Raw genomic sequence first — 23,482 nt, 5'->3', positions numbered from 1 at the left:
ACCTCAAAAAGATAGCAGCTGGTGAAATAGGCACACGAGGCATGAAGTGCATTCTGGATTTTAGAGGATGTGCAGTGAATGGATATGGATAGCTTGCAGGCAACAGAGATTAGTTTTACTTGGCATCAAGCGCGATACAGACCTGATGGGCCGAAGGGCCTCTGTTGGACTGTTCTATGTACTGGGAGAAGAGGAGGCAATATAATGACACGAAAGGGAGTGTAGGTAGACTTGGATAAGGGCAGCATGGTGGCGCAGTGGTAGAGTTGCTGCCTCACAACGCCAGACACCTGGGTTCGATCCCGATTACAGATGCTGTCCGTTTGTACGTTCTCCCTGTGACCATATGGGTTTTCTCTAGGTACTACGGTTTCCTCCCACATCCCAAAGACGTGCAGGTTTGGAGCTCAATTGGCTTCTGTACATTGTCCTTTGTGTGTAGGTTAGAACTGGAGTACGGGAACCACAGATGCTGGTTTACACCCAAGATAGACACAAAATGTTGGAGTAACTCAGCGGGACAGGCAGTGTCTAGTGTACTTATTTTTGCTGATCGGCTGGACTCGGTGGGCCGAAGGTCCTGTTTTCACAATGATTCTCCATATAGTCTGAGAATAGATAGCTGCATTTTATAGAGACGATGGGGGGGGGGGGGGAAGAGGATGCCGACAACAGTTTTGAGAGGAAGAGGTGTGGCTCTGACTGAGGATACTGTTTACAACATTAAGGAAGTTATGCTGAACCTCTTAAAAAAACACTTGCACACCCTCTATAGGAATACAGTGTCAAATTCTGGACACTGTATTACAGATGTTCACAGAGCTGTACAGAATAAAAACAGGCCCTTCAGCCCACCTTGTCCATGCCAATTAAGAGGCATTCTGGGCTAGTCCTCTTTGCCTGCATTTGGCCCATATCTCTCCAAACCCTTCCTATTGAACTCTCTTTTGAAAGGCGTAATTGTATCCACTTCTACAGATTTCTCTGGCAGCCTATTCCACACATGCACTAATCACCCTGATGGGACTGTTTCTATGATGTACCCCTAAACTACAGACCTCCCTGCCATCTCCAACAGTCTGCTGGAAGATTCGGACAATCAAGAGCCAGGAAACGCTCACTGCAAACGCAGTGTGACTTTGAGAGGGAATTTCAAGCAACAAATTGTACATACAGCATTTACTTCAAAAGTCTAAATATTTAATTGTAATGACTCCCACAGCCTCCAGCCTTCTCATCCAATACTCTATGGTTTAATGCAGAAATATTAACATAACATTTAAGAGGCACTTAAGAGCTTAAAAAAGTCTTAACTGAAAGCATCTCTATTCCTGCATGTGTCAGTGTGCACAAAGTGATGTAACGTGCTGGAGCAAATACCATGCACCCGCGCCCCAGTGTGGGTCCCTAGACCACCCCTCCACTGCACAAGATTTGCCCCAACCCCAGGTGATTTGCCCCCCACGGTACACCTGCCCCTGCCGTGAAGGACACTTGCATTGTCGGAACCAGTAACGCTAGCGATGGAGCTCTGTGAAGCAGTGTATTACGTCATACCAATGTTGTTGTTTGATTATCAACATAGAACTCCTGTTTAAATTACAATGTCATCCAAATGAATGATTTCCAGGAAGCACATCATTGCTACAAAACAGGACCATCAGGACTTGGCTCCCTTTCCATCCTAGTAGACGATAATTCATAATAAATTACATAACATTACAAAGCTCAAAGCTAGTGGAAAGAGCAAATCTCAGGCAAAAAATTAATGTACATAACAATTGCATCAAGCATCATCATATCAGTCCAGGTTCTTCACATCTGTAGCTCTTCCATCTGCACATAGACAGCACAACTGTTCCTATTATTTCTTCCCTTTCCTGGCAGATTTCTTCCCACCTTTTTGCGAGTCGCCGCAGTACTTGGCCTCCATGGCAGCCAGGAAGCTGTCCACCTCCTTCTTTCGGTCCTTCTGCCTCTTCTGGAGGATGGAAAGGTTCAAACAAGAACAGAGCTGGTGGTTACTCTTGCTTTTATCCAACTATCTGCCCACCCCACGTGTACCCACCCATCCTTGCCACACATTGGCCCGTCCCTACTATCTTTTCCAGCTTGCTCCCCCCCACCCTCCCCACCATTACAATCTGTCCGAATAATAACCCCAACACAAAACCTTGCTTCTCCATGTCCCATGTTCTCCTGAGATGCTGCCTGGCCCGCTGAATTACTCCAGCACTGTGTTCTAGTTTCAGCCTGAAGCAGGATATGGTAGAAACACGGCCACAGGGCCTTCCTGTTTGACTCAAACCTGCTGTCACCAACGATGCTGTGACTAATCTCTGACCCAATTCCATATATCTTCTATTTCCCCACAAACCACAACTATGTTCAATTGCAACATTTGTGACAGTGTTTCCTAATTTCTCAGAACTCTGCTCTAGCTTTTAGAGAATAGCTCTAACCCGTGACTCCACAAGCAGCATAATGTTTCAACATAGGTTTGCAATAACATCAGCCAAATCAACCCTTACGTACACAGTAACAGAACACACAAAAGAAAAAGAATGAAGGTTAAAAAAAGGGTATGATGCACAGATGAGATTGGCACGGAGGCACAGCGGTAGAGTTGCTGCCTTGCAGAGCCAGAGACTCAGGTTCCATCCTGCATTTATGGAGGGGCATAGAGAACTAAGATGGTGAACAGCCGGCAGTAGTTGTGCACGTGGGCACAAATGATATCGGGAAGAAGTGGAAAGAGGTTCTGCAACGTGAGTTCCGAGAGTTTGGAAGACAACTGAAAAGCAGGACAGGGTGGTTATCTCTGGATTGCTTCCAGTACCTCGTGCTAGTGAGGACAGGAACAGGGAGATAGGGGATCTGAATGTGTGACCCAGGGGCTGGAGCAGGAAGCAAGGATTTCAATTTCACTGGGATATTTTCTGGGGTAGGGGTGATCTGTACAAAAGGGACGGGTTACACCTTAACTGGAGGGGGACCGACGTTCTGGCAGGCAGGTCTGCTAGGGCTACACGTGTGGGTTTAACCTAAATAGTGGGGGGGGGGGGGGGGGGTTAAGGATTGACAAATTGGGAGTATAAAGATGGAGTTGAAGGGGAAGCGAGTACAAGAAAAGTTACAAGACTCCCGAGAAGGGATAAGAGAGTAAGGTCAGGGCCAATTGCGAGCGGTGTGAGAGGGGAGGTGAATACCAAGGTCAAAGTGTCGTATATGAATGTGTGAAGTATAAGAAATAAAGTGGACGAGCTTGAGGCTCAGTTAGAAACTGGCAAGTATGATGTTGTGGGAATTACAGACATGGTTGCAAGAGGGCCAGGGCTGGGAACTGAATATTCAAGGGTATACCTCCTATCGAAAAGAGAGACGTGGGCAGAAGGGGTGAGGTTGCTCTATCGGTGAGGAATGAAATTCAATCCCTTGCAAGGGGTGACATTGAAACAGGAGACGTGGAGTCAGTATGGATAGAACTAAGGAATTGTAAGGGTAAAAAGACCCAAATGGGACGTGTGCAGGCCCCCAAACAGTAGCCTGGATATAGGGTGCAAGTTGTATCAGGAGTTAAAATTGGCATGTAGTAAAGTTAATGCTACGGTTGTTATGGGAGATTTCAACATGCAGATTGACTGGGAAAATCAGGTTGGTACTGGACCCCAAGAAAGGGAGTTTGTGGAGTGCCTCCGTAATGGATTCTTAGAGCAGCTTGCATTGGAGCCTACCAGGGCGAAGGCAATTCTGCATTTAGTGTTATGTAATGAACTGGATTTGATAAAAGACCTTGAGGTTAAGGAGCCATTCATTAGGTGGTAGTGACCATAACATGGTCATGTTTAATCTACGATTGGAGAGGGAGAAGAGTAGATCGAAGGTGTCAGTGTTACATTTGAATAAAGGGACTATAGAGCTATGAGGGAGGAGCTGGCCAATGTTGACCTGAAAGATACCCTAGCAGGGATGACATTGGAACAACAATGGCAGGTGTTTCTGGGAATAATACAGAAGGTGCTGAATCAGTTCATTCCAAGAATATAAAGTAGGATAGTAAAAGCTTATTTGGGTATGTGAAGAGGAAAAAATTAGTTAAGCCCAAAGTTGGACACTTGAAGACCGAAAAAGTTGAATTTATCATGGGGAACAAGGAAATGGCAGATGAGTTGAACAAGTACTTTGGATCCGTCTTCACTAAGGACACAAACAATCTTCGTGATGTACTAGTGGCCAGAGGATCTGGGGTGATGGGAGGAACTGAAGGAAATCCACATTAGGCAGGAAATGGTGTTGGATAGACCGATGGGACTGAAGGCTGATAAATCCCCACGGCCTGAAGGTCTGCATCCCAGGGTACTTAAAGAAGTGGCTCTAGAAATCGTGGACGCATAGGTGATAATTTTCTATAGATTCAGGATCAGTTCTTGTGGATTGGAGGGTAACTAATGTTATCCCACATTTTAAAGAAAGGCAGGAGAGACTAAACAGGGAATTATAGACCAGTTAGCCTGACATCGGTGGTGGGGAAGATGCTGGAGTCAATTACAAAAGATGAAATAGCGGCACATTTGGATAGCAGTAACCAGATCGGTCCGAGTCAGCATGGATTTACAAAGGGCAAATCATGCTTGACTAATCTTCTGGAATTTTTTGAGGGTGTAACTAGGAAAGTGAACAAGGGAGTGCCAGGGGATGTAGTGTACCTGGACTTTCAGAAAGCATTTGATAAGAACCCACATAGGGGATTAGTGGGCAAAATTAGGGCACATGGTTTGGGGGTAGAGTGCCGACATGGATAGAAAATTGGGTAGCAGACAGGAAACAAAGAGTAGGGATTAACGGGTCCCTTTCAGAATGGCAGGTAGTGACTAGCGGTAGTCACTAGGATCAGTACTGGGACCGTAGCTATTTACAATATACATCAATGATTTAAATGAAGGGATTCAAAATAACATTAGCAAATTTGCAGATGACACAAAGCTGGGTGGTAGTGAACTGTGAGGGGGATGCTATGAGAATGCAGAGTGACTTGGACAGGTTGGATGAGTGGGCAGATGCAGTTTATGGTGGATAAATGTGAAGTTATCCACTTTGGTAGCCAAAAAAGGAAGGCAGATTATTATCTAAATGGTGTCAAGTTGGGAAAGGGGGAAGTACAACAGGATCTGGGGGTCCTTGTTCATCAGTCAATGAAAGTAAACATGCAGGTACAGCACGCAGTGAAGAAAGCAAATAGCATGTTGGCCTTCATAACAGGAGTTGTGTATAGGAGCAAAAAGGCCCTTTTGCAGTTGTATACGGTCCTAGTGACACCACACCGAGACAATAGACAACAGGTGCAGGAGTAGGCCATTCGGCCCTTCGAGCCCGCAACGCCATTCAATGTGATCATCCCCAATCAGTACCCCGTTCCTGCCTTCTCCCCATATCCCCTGACTCCGCTATCTTTAAGAGCTCTATCTAGCTCTGGAGTATTGTGTGCAGTTTTGGTCCCCTAATTTGAAGAAGGACATTCTTGCTATTAAAGGAGTGCAGCGTAGGTTTACAAGGTTAATTCCCGAGATGGTGGGACTGTCATATGCTGAGAGAATGGAGCAGCTGGGCTTGTATCCTCTGGAGTTTAGAAGGATGAGAGGAAATCTTATTGAAACATATAAGATTATTAAGTGTTTGGACACGCTAGAGGCAGGAAACATGTTCCCGATGTTGGGGGAGTCCAGAACCAGGAGCCATAGTTTAAGAATAAGAGGCAAGCCATTTAGAACGGAGACGAGGAAACACTTTTTCACACAGAGAGTTGTGAATCTATGGAATGGTGGAGGCTGGTTCTCTGGATACTTTCAAGAGAGACTTCGATGTTGGGGGGGGGGGGGGGGGGGGGGGGGGGGGGGGGGGGGGGGTGAGGCGTCACACTAACCACCTGGGTCTATTGGGTTGTTCCTCCAAAGCACGGTTGCGGGGTGGGAATCTGGCTGGGGCTGGTGCAAAGGCATATGTAAATGGATCCATTCCGATTGGACATCTGCGAGCATTGGGCATTGTGACATCACACAATGGAAACGAATCAAAAGACAGACAGGCTTCTATAAGATACCCCGTCAATCTTCTAAAATCTAGCGAGTACAAGCCGAGTCTATCCAGTCTTTCTTCATATGAAAGTCCTGACATCCCAGGAATCAGTCTGGTGAACCTTCTCTGTACTCCCTCTATGGCAACAATGTCTTTGAACATTGGGCATTGTGACATCACACGACCACACAGTTTTAATATATAATAGATAGATAGATGTGCGGGGCAAGTTTATTTTGTACACACTGGAAGGCACTGTCAGAGATGGTGGGTGGAGGCAGATATGAGAGTGTTGTTTAAGAAGCTTTTAGAGAGTCACAATGATATGCAGGTAATGAATCACGTTCAGGTACAGGAGATCATGTTTAGCACAGACAATGTGAACTGAAGTGTCTGCTCCTGTGCTGCACTGTTCAATGTTCACCAGGCCTTGGGGAGATATCCGCCTGTAAATCCACTAAACCATCTATTTCCCCTCCTATTTATTAATGGTGTTCTGGAATTTCATCTCCCTATCCCATGAATTATCGAGCTCAGTGAATGCAGATGAGAAGTATTCAGTTTCGATCTCACCTCTATGCTGTGGTGCAATACAGATTGTCATTTTGTCTAATGCTCCCTCGTCTTCCCTTCAATTAACCTCCTGGCCTTTATATTATACTAGACTAAGTGAGACCCGTTGGGTCCCTGCATCATATGGGAGAGCTGGTCACCACCTCTCCACCAATTCCAATATTGCTCGCCAGTGGGGGGGGATTTCTGTTGCGCTAGTATGGGTGTTATGGGCCGAAGGTACTGGTTTACCAAGTACCAGTGCAATTCAACTTCAAGCCAAAGCACCCAGGCCACCATTTGCAGTAAGTAGTGTGTTTCAACTTCAAGCCAAGGCATCCAAGCCACCATTTGCAGTAAGTAGTGCCTTTCAACCTCATGCCACCATTTGCAGTAAGTAGTGCCATTCAACTTCAAGCCAAAGCACCCGTCACCATTTGCAGTAAGTAGTGCCTTTCAACTTCATGCCACCATTTGCAGTAAGTAGTGCCTTTCAATTTCAAGCCAAAGCAGCCAAGCCACCATGTGCCGTAATTAGTGCCTTTCAACTTCAAGCAAATCACCCGCCACCATTTGCAGTAAGTAGTGCCATTCAACTTCAAGCCAAAACACCCAAGCCACCATTTGCAGTAAGGAGTGCCTTTCAACTTCAAGCCAAAGCACCCAAACAACCATTTGCAGGCTGTGCCTTTTTACTTCAAACTACCCATATTTTCATGTTCAAACCGCATTAAGGGTACTCAGTTGTGTAGACATTTGTTCAGTGTTATTCAGAGCTCATAGAGACGTGACCCATGGCTTCATCCACATTGCTGAGACTGAGGCACAGCACTTCCTGGTTTTATAGTCCGTCCCCCTCCCTCCCGCAGGTGCAGCAGAAAGAATGGTGATTTTTTTAAACTTCAAGCCAAATCGCCCTAGCCATCATTTGCAGTGCCTTTCAACTTCAAGCCAAAGCACCCAAGCCACCATTTGCAGTAAGTAGTGCCTTTCAACTTCAAGCAAAAGCACCCAAGCCACCATGTGCAGTAATTAGTGCCTTTCAACATCAAGTAAATCACCTGCCACCATTTGCAGTAAGTAGTTCCTTTCAACTTCAAGCCAAAGCACCCAAGCCACCATTTGCAGTAAGTAGTGCCTTTCAACCTCATGCCACCATTTGCAGTAAGTAGTGTGTTTCAACTTCAAGCCAAAGCATCCAAGCCACCATTTGCAGTAAGTAGTGCCTTTCAACCTCATGCCACCATTTGCAGTAAGTAGTGCCTTTCAACTTCAAGCCAAAGCACCCAAGCCACCATTTGCAGTAAGTAGTGTGTTTCAACCTCATGCCACCATTTGCAGTAAGTAGTGTGTTTCAACTTCAAGCCAAAGCATCCAAGCCACCATTTGCAGTAAGTAGTGCCTTTCAACCTCATGCCACCATTTGCAGTAAGTAGTGCCTTTCAACTTCAAGCCAAAGCACCCGCCACCATGTGCAGTAATTAGTGCCTTTCAACTTCATGCCACCATTTGCAGTAAGTAGTAGTGCCTTTCAATTTCAAGCCAAAGCACCCAAGCCACCATGTGCAGTAATTAGTGCCTTTCAACTTCAAGCAAATCACCCGCCACCATTTGCAGTAAGTAGTGCCATTCAACTTCAAGCCAAAGCTCCCAAGCCACCATTTGCAGTATGTAGTGCCTTTCAACTTCAAGCCAAAACACCCAAACCACCATTTGCAGGCTGTGCCTTTTTACTTCAAACAACCCATATTTTCATGTTCAAACCACATTAAGGGTACTCAGTTGTGTAGACATTTGTTCAGTGTTATTCAGAGCTCATAGAGACGTGACCCTTGTCTTCATGCACCTTGCAGAGACTTTGAGGCACACCACTTCCTGGTTTAATAGTCCCTCCTCCTCCCTCCAGCAGGTGCAGCAGAGAGAATGGAATTTTTTTTTAACTTCAAGCCAAAGCTCCCGCCATCATTTGCAGTAAGTAGTGCCTTTCAACTTTAAACAAAATCTCCCAAGCCACCATTTGCAGTAAATAGTGCTATCCAACTTCAAGCCAAAGCACCCAAGCCACCATTTGCAATAAGAAGTGCCTTTCAACTTCAAGACAAATCACCCGCCATCATTTGCAGTAAGTAGCGCCTTTCAACTTCAAGCCAAAGCACCCAAGCCATCATTTGCAGTAAGTAGTGCCTTTCAACTTCATGCCACCATTTGCAGTAAGTAGTGCTTTCAACTTCAAGCCAAAGCACCCACGCAACCATTTGCAGTATGTAGTGCCTTTCAACTTCAAGCCAAAACATTTGCAGTAAGTAGTGCCTTTCAACTTCAAGCCAAAGCTCCCAAGCCACCATTTGCTGTAAATAGTGCCTTTCAACTTCAAGCCAAAGCACCCAAACAACCATTTGCAGGCTGTGCCTTATTACTTCAAACAAACCATATTTTCATTTTCAAACCACATTAAGGATACACAGTTGTGTAGACATTTGTTCAGTGTAATTCAGAGCGCATAGAGACGTGACCCTTAGCTTCATCCAGCTTGCAGAGACTGTGAGGCACACCACTTCCTGGTTTTATAGTCCCTCCCCCTCCCTCCAGCAGGGGCAGCAGAGAGAATGGTGGTTTTTAAAAAAACATTAATATCTCTCCAATTTGTCATCAATGGGAAAAATCCTCCGCACCCGCAAGGCCAGGGTGAGCGAGGTGGCCAAAAATGACAGCCGTAGGTGGCGGCTTTCTGTCGGAAATCGCAGCACAGTGGGCCAAAAGCGGTCAAGATCAGAGATTTAGTTATATAGATAGACAATGCTTTGACATTTTTCCTTAACCTATCCGCCAATGATATTTCAAACGACTCTTTGCCCCTGTGTTGCCACAGGTCTAATTAGTTTAGAGCGGAAACAGACCCTACAGCCCACCGAGTCCATGCCAACCAGCAATCCCCGTACACTAGCAATATCCTTCACTCTAGGGACAATTTACAATTTTACTGAAGCCAATTAACCTACAAACCCGTACGTCTTTGGAATGTGGGAGGAAACCTGGGCTTCAGGAGAAATTCCACGCGATCACAGAGAGAACATAGAAAATAGGTGCAGGAGGATGCCATTTGGCCCTTCGAGCCGGCACCGCCATTCATTGTGATCATGGCTGATCGTCCCCTATCAATAACCCATGCCTGCCATCTCCCCATATCCCTTGACCCCACTAGCCCCTAGAGCTCTATCTAACTCTCTCTTAAATCCATCCAGTGACTTGGCCTCCACTGCCCTCTGTGGCAGGGAATTCCATAAATTCACAACTCTCTGGGTGAAAAAGTTTTTTTCTCACCCGAGTCTTAAATGACCTCCTCTTTATTTTAAGACTGTGGCCCCTGATTCTGGACTCGCCCAACATTGGGAACAGAACGTACAAACTTCATACAGACAACACCCGTAGTCAAGTTCCTGGCGCTGAGGCGGCAACTCTACCGCTGCGCCACCTTAGCGCCATGCTTGAGAGTTCCGGGAGCAAGTTAGCAGTTTTAGTAATGAGGGAAGAAGCTAATCAGCATTTTGTAGAAAAGGTTACAATGACGATTTGGCGATATGTAGAGTACTGCCCTGCCGACTACAAATTCAGAAGATTCAGAAGATGACAGGAGACAAACGGCAACATGGGGTATCCGGGTGTCAGCGTGTCACAATGTTACCGTCTCACTCACCTGGATTAGTGTTTTGAGAGAGTCCGTGTCTGTGTCCAGCCCCATCTCCTGCCTCGCTGCCTCTGCTTCCTTCGCTTCTTTGTCATTCTGACAGGAAGAAATACCAATTAGTGATGAAAGAGCAGCCTGCCGTATAACACCACCATCACACCGTTCGAGAGATAGGCACACAACGTAATGCAACTTGCATTGTCTTGGGAAGGAGTGGAGCAGTGGGGAGAAGGACAGGAACACAGCTTTCCTCAGCAATAGTATGGCTCAGACTCATCCCAACCTCCAGTCACACAGCATTGAGACAGACCCTTTGGCCCAACCGTTACCTGCCGACCAAGATACCCTATCTAAGGTAATTCCACTCGCCTGCATTAAGCCCATATCCCTCTATCCATGCTCCTGTCCAAGTGACTTTTAAATGTTACTAGACCAAGTGCAGACCCGTTGGGTCTGCTCCCCCAATGGTGTGATCCCCCAACCCAATATTCCACCATGCACCCGTCTCCTCCATTGGAACTGAGCCCGTTCCCAAAAGTTTGATTGCAGCCCTCCCCTGCCTGCTGCAGCAGTGAAAAGTTCAGTGTTCCTCTCTTGCAACTTTGTTTCGAAGTGTGTTGGAAGCTGACATGTAAATGGAGAAGCCTGTTTATTTTTGAAATACTTGGGGGTGGGGGGGAAGAAGGATTTGATTAAAAACATGTACTTCAACACGACGAAATGAAATGAGGAGCGGATACTTAGAAAGAAAAGCGAAATCTCTACCGAAATGGAAAATATCTCGGAGATTGAGCGTCTGGATTGGGCGTGGCAATGAATCAAAGGAAGAAATGCAGCCGGCAGCCGTACATGCAAATGAATCCATTCCGATTGGACATCTGCGAGTATCGGGCATGAATCGAAAGGCAGGAAGGGATCCGTACTGCAGGCGGACAGACGGATTTGAGTTTTATATATATATAGATATTACCAGTCTCGAATATTTCCTTTAGATTTTAGATACAGTGTGGAAACAGGCCATTTGGCCCACCGCTTCCACCCAACACATTAGCACTATCCTACAAACTAGGGGCAATTTACAATTAACCTACATAACTGTACGTTTTTGGAGTGTGGGAGGAAAATAGAGCACCCACAGAAAATCCACGTGGTCACAGGGAGAATGTACAAACTCCATACAGACAGCACCTGTAGTCGGGATCGAACCCGGGTCTCAGGCGCTGTAGGGCTGCAACTCTACCCCTGTGTTGCCCCTGTTTCTCTGGCAGCACCCTCAATTTTATAACATCCCATTGAGAAAGTGGCAGGCCACTGCACCGGTAGGCCACGGCAGCGCTCTCTCCCCACCGGCCCCTGCCTGAAGCCGTCCCCCTACCCCAGCTACAGAACACTCCCGCTGACCCCCATCTGAAACCGTCCCCGTCCCCAGCTGCAGGATAAGCCCAAGAAAAGTCCATTCGGCCCACAATGTCTGTACTAGCCACCCCGGAAACCAGTCCCTTCGGCCCACAACACCCACACTAGCCCTTAAGAAAGCCCCCCCCCCCCCCCCCCCCCCCCCCCCCCCCCCCTCCGACATCACCAGCCGGAAGCCGTCCCCTACACCGGCTGTAGGACATTCCCCCTACCCGACCCCTGACAGCCCGTCTAAAGCCGTCCGCTCCCTGGCTACAGTACACCTCCCCCCGACAGCCCCTGCCTGAAGCCGTGCTCCACCCCAGCTGTAGGACGGACCCCCAACAGCCCCCCCCCCTGCAGCCATGCCCCTCCCCGGCTGCAGGACGCTCGCTCTCCTACCCCCCGGCTGCAGGAAGCCACCCCCACAGCCCCGCCTGAAGCCGCCCCCTCCCCCGGCTGCAGGACGATTGCACCCGCCCCCCCACGGCAGCAGCCCCGCCTCAAGCCGTCCCCCTTCCCAAGCTGTAGGACGCTCACCACCCCTGCAGGAATTGCAATACAATAGAACTGAACAACAGCAATTTGTTGAGGAGAATGAGCCTCTGCTGAATGCTGAGCAGAGAGCAATGTATGACCAGGTGTGCAACTGCTTGAAAAGGAAGCTTTCTTCAATGTTTTTCATTGATTCACCAGGAGGAACGGGAAAAACATTTATCACCTATTTTATCCTCTCCAAAGTTAGACGTCAAGGTGATGTGGCTATTGCTGTAGCATCCTCTGGGAAAGCAGCTAAATTAATGCCAGGTGGAAGAACTGCACATTCTCGATTCAAGATACCCATCCAAGTGGCCGAGGATTCATTCTGTAACTCTAACACGGCACGTTTGATGAGGCAAGCGAAGCTCATTTTGGGATCAATGCCCAATGATTAGGATGGAGCTTTGAAGTGGTGGACAGAACTTATCAAGATGTATGCACCAACACTAAGTCTTTTGGTGGCATTCTTACCATTTGTTGTGGCGATTTTCGACAACTTCCTGTAGTGAAATGGGGAAATGATGCTAATGTTGAAAATTCCTGCATCAAGAAATCCTACTTGTGGGGATTTTTCACCAAGTTTCATTTGCAGACGAATATGCGATTGAGAGGCAGAAGGCGAGTATTGTTAAATTTTGTTGAAAGTTGGAGAAGACGAGATTTTAAAGAATGAAGACGATGAAATTGAAATGGAAGCCAAATAATCTACAAACCTGTATATCTTTCGAGTGTAGGAGGAAACCGAAGTACCCAGAGAAAAGGCACACGTGCAGAAATAGTTTTAAATACATGATTATATAACAATTAATAAATAGGCTCCCAGCTTTGACAGGAAGCTCCAGCCCAGCGTTGCCCCCTCTCAGCCTGTTGGGGCATTGTAGGAGTTTCAGAAGTCAAGGATTACAGGCTTCAGTAGATGCCTCCTGAGGCCGGTGGGACCTTTCCAAATCAAGTCAGGGAAATGTGGACATACATTTAACGTCAAATTTAACTTCAATCGGCTAGATGTATTTTTGAACAACACGTAAAATTACAACAAAAGTTATGTGCGCTGAAATCCTGCAATCTTTCTTTAGACTTTTATAGATACAGCCCTTCGGCCCACTGAGTCTGCCCCGATCAATGATCATCTGTACACTTCCACTATCCTACACACCAGGGATAATTTACAATTTTTATGGAAGCCAAATAACCTCCAAAACTGTACGTCTTTAGAGTGTGGCAGGAAACCGGAGCACCCAGAGAAAAGGCACACGGTGGCAGGGAGAATGTACAAACTCTGTACAGACAGCAACCGTAGTCAGGATTGAATCCGGGTCTCTGGCACAACTAATCATAGTTACAGCCATGGAATGTTCTGGCTCACAGATGGCTTCTCACAACCTCGGCTGACAAGCTGGGACAAACAAGCAGATGGATGACAAATTGAAACATTTAGTCTCTTACCCGCCTCTTGCGAGCTTTCTGTTTGTTCACACTCTCCTTGGTGAAGGCCTTGTACTCCGGGAGCTCTTGGGCCTTGACGGCTTTCTCCAGCACGTCTCGTATCCGTGGCTCATCCTCCGCTGTGGAACACAGCACTGACTCCATGATGCGGTCCATGTCCCCCTTGAAGTCCACGTACGCCTGCTTTATATCCACCATCTCCTCCTCAGATCCCTTGTAGATATCCTCAAAGTTCTTAATATCAGCAACCGTCACCTGGGCAACAATGAATTAAGCATCTTTAGTCACTCAGTGATCACACTGAACATGCAGGAAGTTACATGTAGAAAGGAACTGCAGATGCTGGTATATACCGAGGATAGATCCAAAGTGCTGGAGTAACTCAGCAGGACACGTAGCATATCTGGAGAAAACAAAATGGTGATGTTACGGGTCGGAACCCTTCTTCAGACTGAATGACTGTCTGACCCGTTGAGTTACAGCAGTACTGTGTCTATCTGCTAAAGCTATGTCTACTACAGGTATCGAGAGAAATGTTACATCACAGTAGTCAGGAGATTCTGTTATAGGCAGAAAACCTGATAATCCAGGACCCTGTACCTGTGATTCCAGGTGGTGCCAGACCGAGATGTTCTGGACTATAGGATGTCACTCCTGTTGATACCCTCACATATTTCTATACTGCGCCCTCAGGGTTGGCTGCAGGAGGCACCCCTGGGGGAACAAAGGTGGATAGGCGAGGAGTGGATGTTGGTTGCTGGCCAAGGAAGGCGATGGCTGGAGTCCCACCGCAGCCTGGGGCTTGCCTGAATTGGGCAAGGCTCATAACTGGAGCATGGACTGGAAATTAATGCCAAAACACGGCGCCTCTTGCATGTGGGCTCAGTGGACTACTTATGTACAATCTCCAAACGGGATGGTACTGTTATTATGAATTTAATTTCGCTGTGTATTTGCACTTGTCACACGTGATAACGAATCATCATTGATTATTTTTTTTAACTACCATAGCAGCATGGTAAATGTTCTGTTGTGTTTAGAGGGAGCAGTAAATGGAATCTGTGCATTGTTGCAAGTACAGTGCCCTCCATAATGTTTGGGACAAAGACCCATCATTTATTTATTTGCCTCTGTACTCCATAATCTCTTACCTTGCCGGAGATGCGATTGTTTTCCGGATCGTATCTCCGATCGCTCTGCGGCCTAATATCAGAGAGCTGGAGGCCTTGCTCGAGACTGACTTTGAGCCCCACAGCGGGGCTGTGGACTTACCATCGGAGCCTGCGAACCCTGGCCTGGGATCAACACCCCAAACGCGGATTTCACCGTCGAGCTCGCAGTCTCAGGTGGAGGCCGATGTTGGGATGCGCCAAAGGCGCAGATGGTTCGACCACCCCGACCCGGGGTCGATTATGCTTAACTAATTTTCAGGCATTTTGAGGATTTAACTAGGACAAAGGACAACGGAGAGCCTTGTTGGATGTACTGTACGTGGACTTTCAGAAAGTATTTGATAAGGTCCCACATAGACTATTGGGCCAAATTAGAGCACATGGTATTGGGGGTAGGGTACTGACATGGATAGAAATTTGGTTGGCATACAGGAAACAAAGAGTAGGGATAAACAGGTCCCTTTCAGAATGTCAGGCAGTGACTAGAGTGGTACTGCAAGGCTCTGTGCTGGGACAGCAGCTATTTACAATACACATTAATGATTTGGATGAGGGGATTAAAAGTAACAATAGCAAATTTGCAGATGACGCAAAGCTGGATGGCAGTGTGAACTGTGAGGAGGATGCTATCAGAATGCAGGGTGACTTGGACAGGTTGGGTGAGTGGGCAGATGCATGGCAGATGCAGTTCAATGGCCTTCCTGACAACAAGGAAGGTCCTGGCCTCAAAGGCTGATGAGGATTCTGCCACGTGCCGACGGATCGCTGAACACTTCAGGCATTCTTTGCAATCATTTCTGACTCCCAGCATATGGTTTTAGCTTTTAGATTTTTGTGGACAGGAATATTGACAAAAGCTATAAATTCTAGGGGTAGCAATGTTACAAAATTTTGAGATTTAAAGAATCAAGTTTGCAATTTTGAGATTTAAAAAATCAAGTTTGCAATTTATCCCATCAGATAAAGCACAAAAAGAAGTTTAATTTGACACCTAATTCACTTTCATATCTTCAGTATTAAAAATGTTATGGCCATTTTCATACTCGGAAATTAGCATCTTGGATTAGCATTGATATTCCATTGATTTAACACAAAAGTTGTGATCGAGGACAGTCTAAAGCCCATAACTTTATTAAAGATTAAGAGAACTGAAAGAAATGTTCAGTTATTATAGATTGAAGCATTCTGAAACAAATATTAAACAATCTTACTTGGATGACCTGAAATTAAAGCATATAATTAGTTTGTTACCCAATTGTAGCTAATTCCAAAATTCAATTACTAGATCTAAACATCTATCCATTTCTTAAGGAAAGATTAACATTTTTTAATAGCCTAAGTGTCCAAAGAACATTCACACAAGAATTCACAATAAAACATGATTTTTATATCTCCTTGACATTAAATTTATAGGCCAAATGGAAGGGATTTAGTGTTAAATTGCTGTAAATTAATGACCATTTAAATCAGCTTGCCAGTGGGATTCTGTGGTTAGCTATGTTACAAAATTTTGAGATTTAAAAAATCAAGTTTCAAGATCAAAATCAAAATCTCCGCCCTACCCATCTCCCTACCCCCCTCTGTCCTGCCCGCTCTCCTCCCCCACCCCCTCCCTTCCCACCAATGTCTCCCCCTCACCCTTTCTCCCATCCACTCCCCCCCCTCTCCTCCCCCTTCTTTCCCCCCCTCTCTCTCTCTCCCCTCCTCACCCACCCTCCCCCCTCCCTCTCCTCCAACCCCCTAGTCTCTGCCCCTCTCTGTCTCTGCCCCTCCCCCTCCTCTAGATGCGCCTGCGAGTTGGGGGCTATGCGTCAGTGGATAGGGCGGTTTTGGGGTAAAAGGTGCAAATTAATAATATTAATATAATATCAAGGGAGGTAGTTAGTGTGTGTGTGTGTGTGTGTGTGGGGGTGGTTAGTTTGTGTGTGCGACGCCGCATGCCGCCCCCTAATCCACCCCCCGCAACCGCGCGTTGGGGGCACAGACCCAACGGGTCTGCACTTGGTCTAGTATCTCTGTAAAACTATCCTATGCGTATTCCTGCGCAAATGTCTTTTAAATGTGTTTGAAATTGCCTTAACCATTTCCTCTGGCAGCTCATTCCATATCCGTTTCACCTTGTGTGAAAATGGTGCCCCTCAGATTCCTTTTAAATCTTTGCTCTCTCATCTTAAATCTATGCCCTCTAGTTCTTAATTTCCCTACCTTTGGAAAAAGACTGCGCATTCATCCCATCTCTTCTCATTATGATTTTAAGCACCTCTATAACATAGAGACGTGATGTATGATCTCCTATACTCTAAAGAATGAAAGGTGCAAGAGTAGGCCATTCTGCCCATCGAGCCAGCACCGCCATTCAATGGCTGGCAGACAGGAAGCAAAGAATAGGAGTAAACGGGTTCTTTTCAGAAAGGCAGGCAGTGACTAGTGGGGTACCACAAGGCTGGGACCCCAGCTATTCACAATATACTGTATATTAATGATTTTGACAGGGGAATTGAATGCAACATCTCCACGTTTGCGGATGACACGAAGCTGGGAGGCAGTGTTAGCTGTGAGGAGGATGCTAGGAGGCTGCAAGGTGACTTGGATAGGTTGGGTGAGTGGGCAAATGCATGGCAGATGCAGTATAATATGTGGATAAATGTGAGGTTATCCACTTTGGTGGCATAAACAGGAAAGTAGACTATTATCTGAATGGTGGCCGATTAGGAAAAGGAGAGATGCAACGAGACCTGGGTGTCATGGCACACCAGTCATTGAAAGTAGGTATGCAGGTGCAGCAGGCAGTGAAGAAAGCGAATGGTATGTTAGCATTCATAGCAAAAGGATTTGAGTATAGGAGCAGGGAGGTTCTACTGCAGTTGTACAGGGTCTTGGTGAGGCCACACCTGGAGTATTGCGTACAGTTTTGGTCTCCAAATCTGAGGAAAGACATTCTTGCCATAGAGGGAGTACAGAGAAGGTTCACCAGACTGATTCCTGGGATATCAGGAATTTCATATGAAGAAAGACTGGATAGACTCGGCTTGTACTCGCTAGAATTTAGAAGACTGAGGGGGGCTCTTATAGAAACTTACAAAATTCTTAAGGGGTTGGACAGGCTAGATGCAGGAAGATTGTTCCCGATGTTGGGGAAGTCCAGAACACGGGGTCATAGTTTAAAGATATCTTTTAGGACCGAGATGAGAAAAACATTTTTCACACAGAGTAGTGAATCTCTGGAATTCTCTGCCACAGAAGGTAGTTGAGGCCAGTTCATTGGCTATATTTAAGAGGGAGTTAGATGTGGCCCTTGTGGCTAAAGGGATCAGGGGGTATGGAGAGAAGGCAGGTACGGGATACTGAGTTGGATGATCAGCCATGATCATAGTGAATGGCGGTGCAGGCTCGAAGGGCCGAATGGCCTACTCCTGCACCTATTTTCTATGTTTTGTATCTGATTCTGGCTGATCATTCACAATACTTGGTTTATACTCTCTAGAATTTAGGAGATTGAGAGGGGATCTTATAGAAACTTACAAAATTCTTAAGGGGTTGGACAGGCTAGATGCAGGAAGATTGTTCCCGATGTTGGGGAAGTCCAGGACAAGGGGTCACAGCTTAAGGATAAGGGGGAAATCCTTTAAAACCGAGATGAGGAGAACCTTTTTCACACAGAGAGTGGTGAATCTCTGGAACTCTCTACCACAGAGGGTAGTTGAGGCCAGTTCATTGGCTATATTTAAGAGGGAGTTAGATGTGGCCCTTGTGGCCAAGGGGATCAGAGGGTATGGAGAGAAGGCAGGTACGGGATACTGAGTTGGATGATCAGCCATGATCATATTAAATGGCGGTGCAGGCTCGAAGGGCCGAATGGCCTACTCCTGCACTTAATTTCTATGTTTCTATCAGTACCCTGTTCCTGCCTTCTCCCCAAATCCCCTGGCTCCAGTGTCTTTGTCCCAGCACCGAGCCATGCGGTACCCCACTAGTCACTGCGGTCTCAGCATCGAACCTTGCGGTACCCCACTAGTCACTGCGGTCCCAGCACCAAGCCGTGACCCCATGAGTCACTGCCTGGCCAACCTCTTCCAATACCGTCCTTAGTTTTGTTTTGAGATACAGCGCGGAAACAGGCCCTTCGGCCCACGCCGACCAGCGATCCCCGCACACTAACACTATCCTACACACACTAGGGACAATTTTTACATTTACCAAGCCAATTAACCTTCAAACCTGTACATCTTCGGAATGTGGGAAGAAACTGAAGATCTCGGAGAAAACCCACGCAGGTCATGGGGAGAAATTATAAACTCAGTACAGACAGCACCTGAAGTCAGGATCGAGTCCGAGTCTCTGGCATTCACTACAAGGCAGCAATTCTACCGCTGCGCCACCGTACCGCCCTTCTTCTAGCCCTTTTTTCAGCACCCTATCCAGCTAAATAATAAGGGGCAAGCTATTTAGAACGGAGACGAGGAAACACTTTTTCTCACAGAGAGTTGTGAGTCTGTGGAATTCTGGCGGAGGCCAGTTATCTGGATACTTTCAAGATAGAGCTAGATACGGTTCTTAAAGATAGCGGAGTCAGGGAATATGGGGAGAAGGCAGGAACAGGATACTGATTGGGATGATCAGCCATGATCAAATTGAACGGAGGGCCGAATGGCCTTCATGTATTGTCTATAAATAGAATATTTTCCAAAGCAGGATGACTAAAACTGAATACAATACTCATAGTGCACCTTACAAATACAATATAACACTTCAACTAAATGCAGGTGCAGGTTTTTACAGAAGCCAGACACAAAATGGTGGTGTAAATAAGGTAGGTAATTTAGCAGGTAAGGCAGCATCTCTGGAGAAAAGGAATAGGTGACGTTTCAGGTCGGAATCCTTCTTCAGACTGAAAAGAAGGCCAGAACAAATCAGGGCCGCCAATAGATGAGCACAGGAAGGGTGGAGTCCATAATGGCCCACTGCTGGACGAGGAAATGCAGGGCAGAAAACTTCTTCAAAGATTCAGATTCAGATTCAGATTCAGATTCAATTTTAATTGTCATTGTCAGTGTACAGTACAGAGACAACGAAATGCATTTAGCATTTGCTTAGCAAAGTGGGCCTACTTGAGGAGATTCCACAGTGGAGCAGCCACCCTCTCTCACTTCAACCCCTGTAATTTTTTACTGCTCTCTGGCTCTACGGCTATGTTATAACTCAGACCCGCATATCTTCCCCAGCTAATCCGCTGAGTTACCACAGCATTGTGTGTGTATCCCAACTACAAAAATCTTCTAGCTAAAAAAACCTTCTTCACACTCAACACACCTGTGATGCCACTTTCAGGAAACCATGATGCAGGAAGTTATGTAGCTTTATAGGACTTATACGTCCTATACAAGTCATGATGCATCTAGAGTTCTGGTCACCCCAATACAGGAGGAATGTGGAGGCTTTGGAAACAGTGCAGAGAAGGCTTACCAGAGGGTGGTGGGGCCTGGAACACAATGCCGGGGTAGTGGTGGAGGCAGACTCGATTGTGGTGTTTAAGAAGCTGTGATTTCTGCTATGTACTTCACTCTCTACCATACCACCTGTTTTAGTATCATCTGTAAACTTACTAACTATTCCTTGCACATCCAAATTATTAATAGAAGTGATAGAAAACAATCCATCTAGCACCAACCCCTGAGGCACACCACCAGTCAGAGGTGCAGAAAAGATTCAACAGGCTGCTTGCTGCCTATATTAGAGAGTATCAATTAGAAGGAGAGGTTGGATAATCTTGGATCATTTTCCCTGGAGCATCAGTGCTGATGGAATACAAAATAGAAAACTATGAGAGTTATAAATAGTGTAGGTAGTTAGTTTTGTTTTCAGGATAGAAATGTCTAACATTAAAGAATTTGAAGGTGGGAGGGGGAAAGTTTAAAGATTGGAGGTGACCATAATTGCTCATACTATTCCACGTGTGATCGAATAGGAGTTTTATACAGCTGCAATACGACTTCCTGACTTTATGCCCAGTACCTGGGGCAAAGAAGTATGCCATACATCTTCACCACTTTCAGGGAGCTATGGACTTGCACCCCAAGATCTCTAGATATTAATGCTCCAGAGGGCGTCGCAATTTACCACATACTCTTACATTTGACCTCCCATTCGCTCTTGCTCAGATTAAACTCTATCGACCAATTCTCCACATATCTCCAGCTGATCTCTTTGACAATAGACAATAGGTGCAGGAGTAGGCCATTCGGCCCTTCGAGCCAGCACCGCCATTCAATGTGATCGTGGCTGATCATCCCCACTCAGTACCCCGTTCCTGCCTTCTCCCCATATCCCCTGACTCCGCTATTTTGAAGAGCCCTATCTACCTCCCTCTTGAAAGCATCCAGAGAACCTGCCTCCATCGCCCTCTGAGGCAGAGAATTCCACAGACTCACCACTCTCTGTGCGAAAAAGTGTTTCCTCGTCTCCGTTCTAAATGGTTTACTCCTTATTCTTAAACTGTGGCCCCTGGTTCTGGACTCTGCCAACATCGGGAACATGTTTCCTGCTTCTAGCATGACCAAACCCTTAACAATCTTATATGTTTCAATGAGATACCCTCTCATAAACTCCAGAGGGTATGTCCAGTTGCTCCTTTCTCTCAGTATATGACAGTCCCGCAATCCCGGGAATTAACCTTGTGAACCTACGCTGCACTACCTCAATAGTAAGAATGTCCTTCCTCAAATTAGGGGATCAAAACTGCACACAATACTACAGGTGTGGTCTCACTAGGGCTCTGTACAACTGCAGAAGGACCTCTTTGCTCCTATATTCGGTTCCTCTTGTTATAAAGGCCAACATGCCATTCACTTTCTTCACTGCCTGCTGTACCTGCATGCTTACTTTCATAGACTGATGTACAAGGACCCCCAGATCCCGTTGTACTTCCTCTTTTCCCAACTTGACGCCATTTAGATAGTAATCTGCCTTCCTGTTTTTGCTACCAAAGTGGATAGCCTCACATTTATTTGCATTAAACTTCATCTGCCATGCATCTCCCACTCCCCAACCTGTCCAGGTCACCCTGCATTCTCATAGCATCCTCCTCACAGTTCACACTGCCACCCAACTTTGTGTCATCTGCAAATTTACTAATGTTGCTTTGCATCCCTTCATCCAAATCATTGATGTATATTGTAAATAGCTGCTGTCCCAGCACTGAGCCTTGCGGTACCCCACTAGTCACTGCCTGCTATTCTGAAAGGGACCCGTTAATCCCTGCTCTGTGTTTCCTGTCTGCTACCACTTCTCTATCCATGTCAGCACTCTATCCCCAATACCATGTGCCCTAATTTTGCCCACTAATCTCCTATGTGGGACCTTATCAAATGCCTCCTTTATTATCCACAACTCCTCCAATTTTCAAGTAATTTGCAAATAACCATATAACAAATTACAGCATGGAAACAGGCCATCTCAGCCCTACAAGTCCGTGCCGAACAACGTTTTTCCCTTATATATATCTATATCTCAAACAAAAGGAGTCCAGCCAGAGTAACACCCTTCCACCACTACCGTGTGATTTCTGTGGCCGGCAATTTTGAGAACAATCTACTATGTCACCATGGATCCCAAGCATCTTAATCTTCTGAATCAGCCTACCATGGGAGACCTAGTCAAATGAGCTACCAAACTAATAGTAACAACAACCACTGCCTTACCTTCAATCATCTTTGTCACCTCCCCACAAAAAAGCTCAACCGGCCCCACACAGAGCCATGCTGATCAGTGATCACCTGTAACTAAAACTCAACCCGCCCCACACAGCCATGCTGATCAGTGATCACCTGTAACTAAAACTCTGATCTAGTTATCTTCCGGTTTGCGCGGTCATTCTATTTGCGCAAAAACGGAACGCGGTAGAGCTGGGATTTTTCGCCAGCTTACTCACTGTTCTCCTGTACTGCGATTGCACCAAGGTTCGTTCTGATTGGTAGTTTAATGTAATAGTTAGCGATGTTTAAAAATCGCGCGTGCACAGATCAATCTACTCTCTTGCCAGTCAGTCAGCGTGATGGCCCGCTCCTTCCTGCGCTATCACGTCTTTACTGGAGCTGAGGGAGGCTCTGCATGGCTGGCGGAAGTCTCTAACCACACACAATTTTCGGAAGGACCGGTAGTGGCCCAAACCGGCCCGGCGTGGAGTTGGAGCCAAACGTAAAGCGGAGATTCTAATCGCGGCGGAGGATAACGTCCAGCGCCCACTGTGAGTCCACATTGCCCGCTGTGAGTCCTCCAGCCCCTTCCCCCTCTAGTCCCCCTCGCTAGCTCCTGCCCCCTCCCCCGTGCTACTCCTCCCACACCCCCCCGCCCCTCTACTGCTCCACAACGCTCGCTGCCACCCCCTCCACAACCCCTCCCCGCTCCCCTCCCCGGCTGCACAACACTCGCAACTCGCTACCCCCCTCCCGCACAATCCCCCTGCTCCCCCAATGTTTATTCACATATTCTGTTGTGCTGCCGCAAATAAGAATTTCATTGTCCCGTCCGGGACGTACGACAATAAAACACTCTTGACTCTTGATCTTCATCATGGCTTCCGTCATCTCCTCTCTTGCCCTCACTGGGATGGGATAATCCCTAG

At 46.5% G+C, this 23,482-nt stretch overlaps 1 protein-coding gene across 1 annotated transcript in view; it reads right to left on the bottom strand.

Annotated features, from left to right (window-relative positions):
- Positions 1-1,178: 1,178 nt before the first annotated feature.
- The window catches only part of dnajc9 (DnaJ (Hsp40) homolog, subfamily C, member 9), a 33,325-nt gene continuing 11,021 nt past the window's right edge, over positions 1,179-23,482 (bottom strand). The window contains exons 4-6 of the mRNA XM_055661949.1: positions 13,691-13,945; positions 10,319-10,405; positions 1,179-1,981 (exon numbers count right to left, since the gene is read on the bottom strand). Of these exons, the coding sequence (XP_055517924.1) occupies positions 1,865-1,981; positions 10,319-10,405; positions 13,691-13,945 (459 nt within the window). The 3' untranslated portion in view covers positions 1,179-1,864. The remainder of the gene's footprint in view (positions 1,982-10,318; positions 10,406-13,690; positions 13,946-23,482) is intronic.

This window comes from Leucoraja erinacea, chromosome 34 (assembly GCF_028641065.1).
Source record: "Leucoraja erinacea ecotype New England chromosome 34, Leri_hhj_1, whole genome shotgun sequence".
Lineage (NCBI taxonomy): Eukaryota > Metazoa > Chordata > Chondrichthyes > Rajiformes > Rajidae > Leucoraja > Leucoraja erinaceus.
The sequence above is the reverse complement of the archived record's forward strand: the minus strand, read 5'-3'. Positions and strand labels throughout refer to the sequence as shown.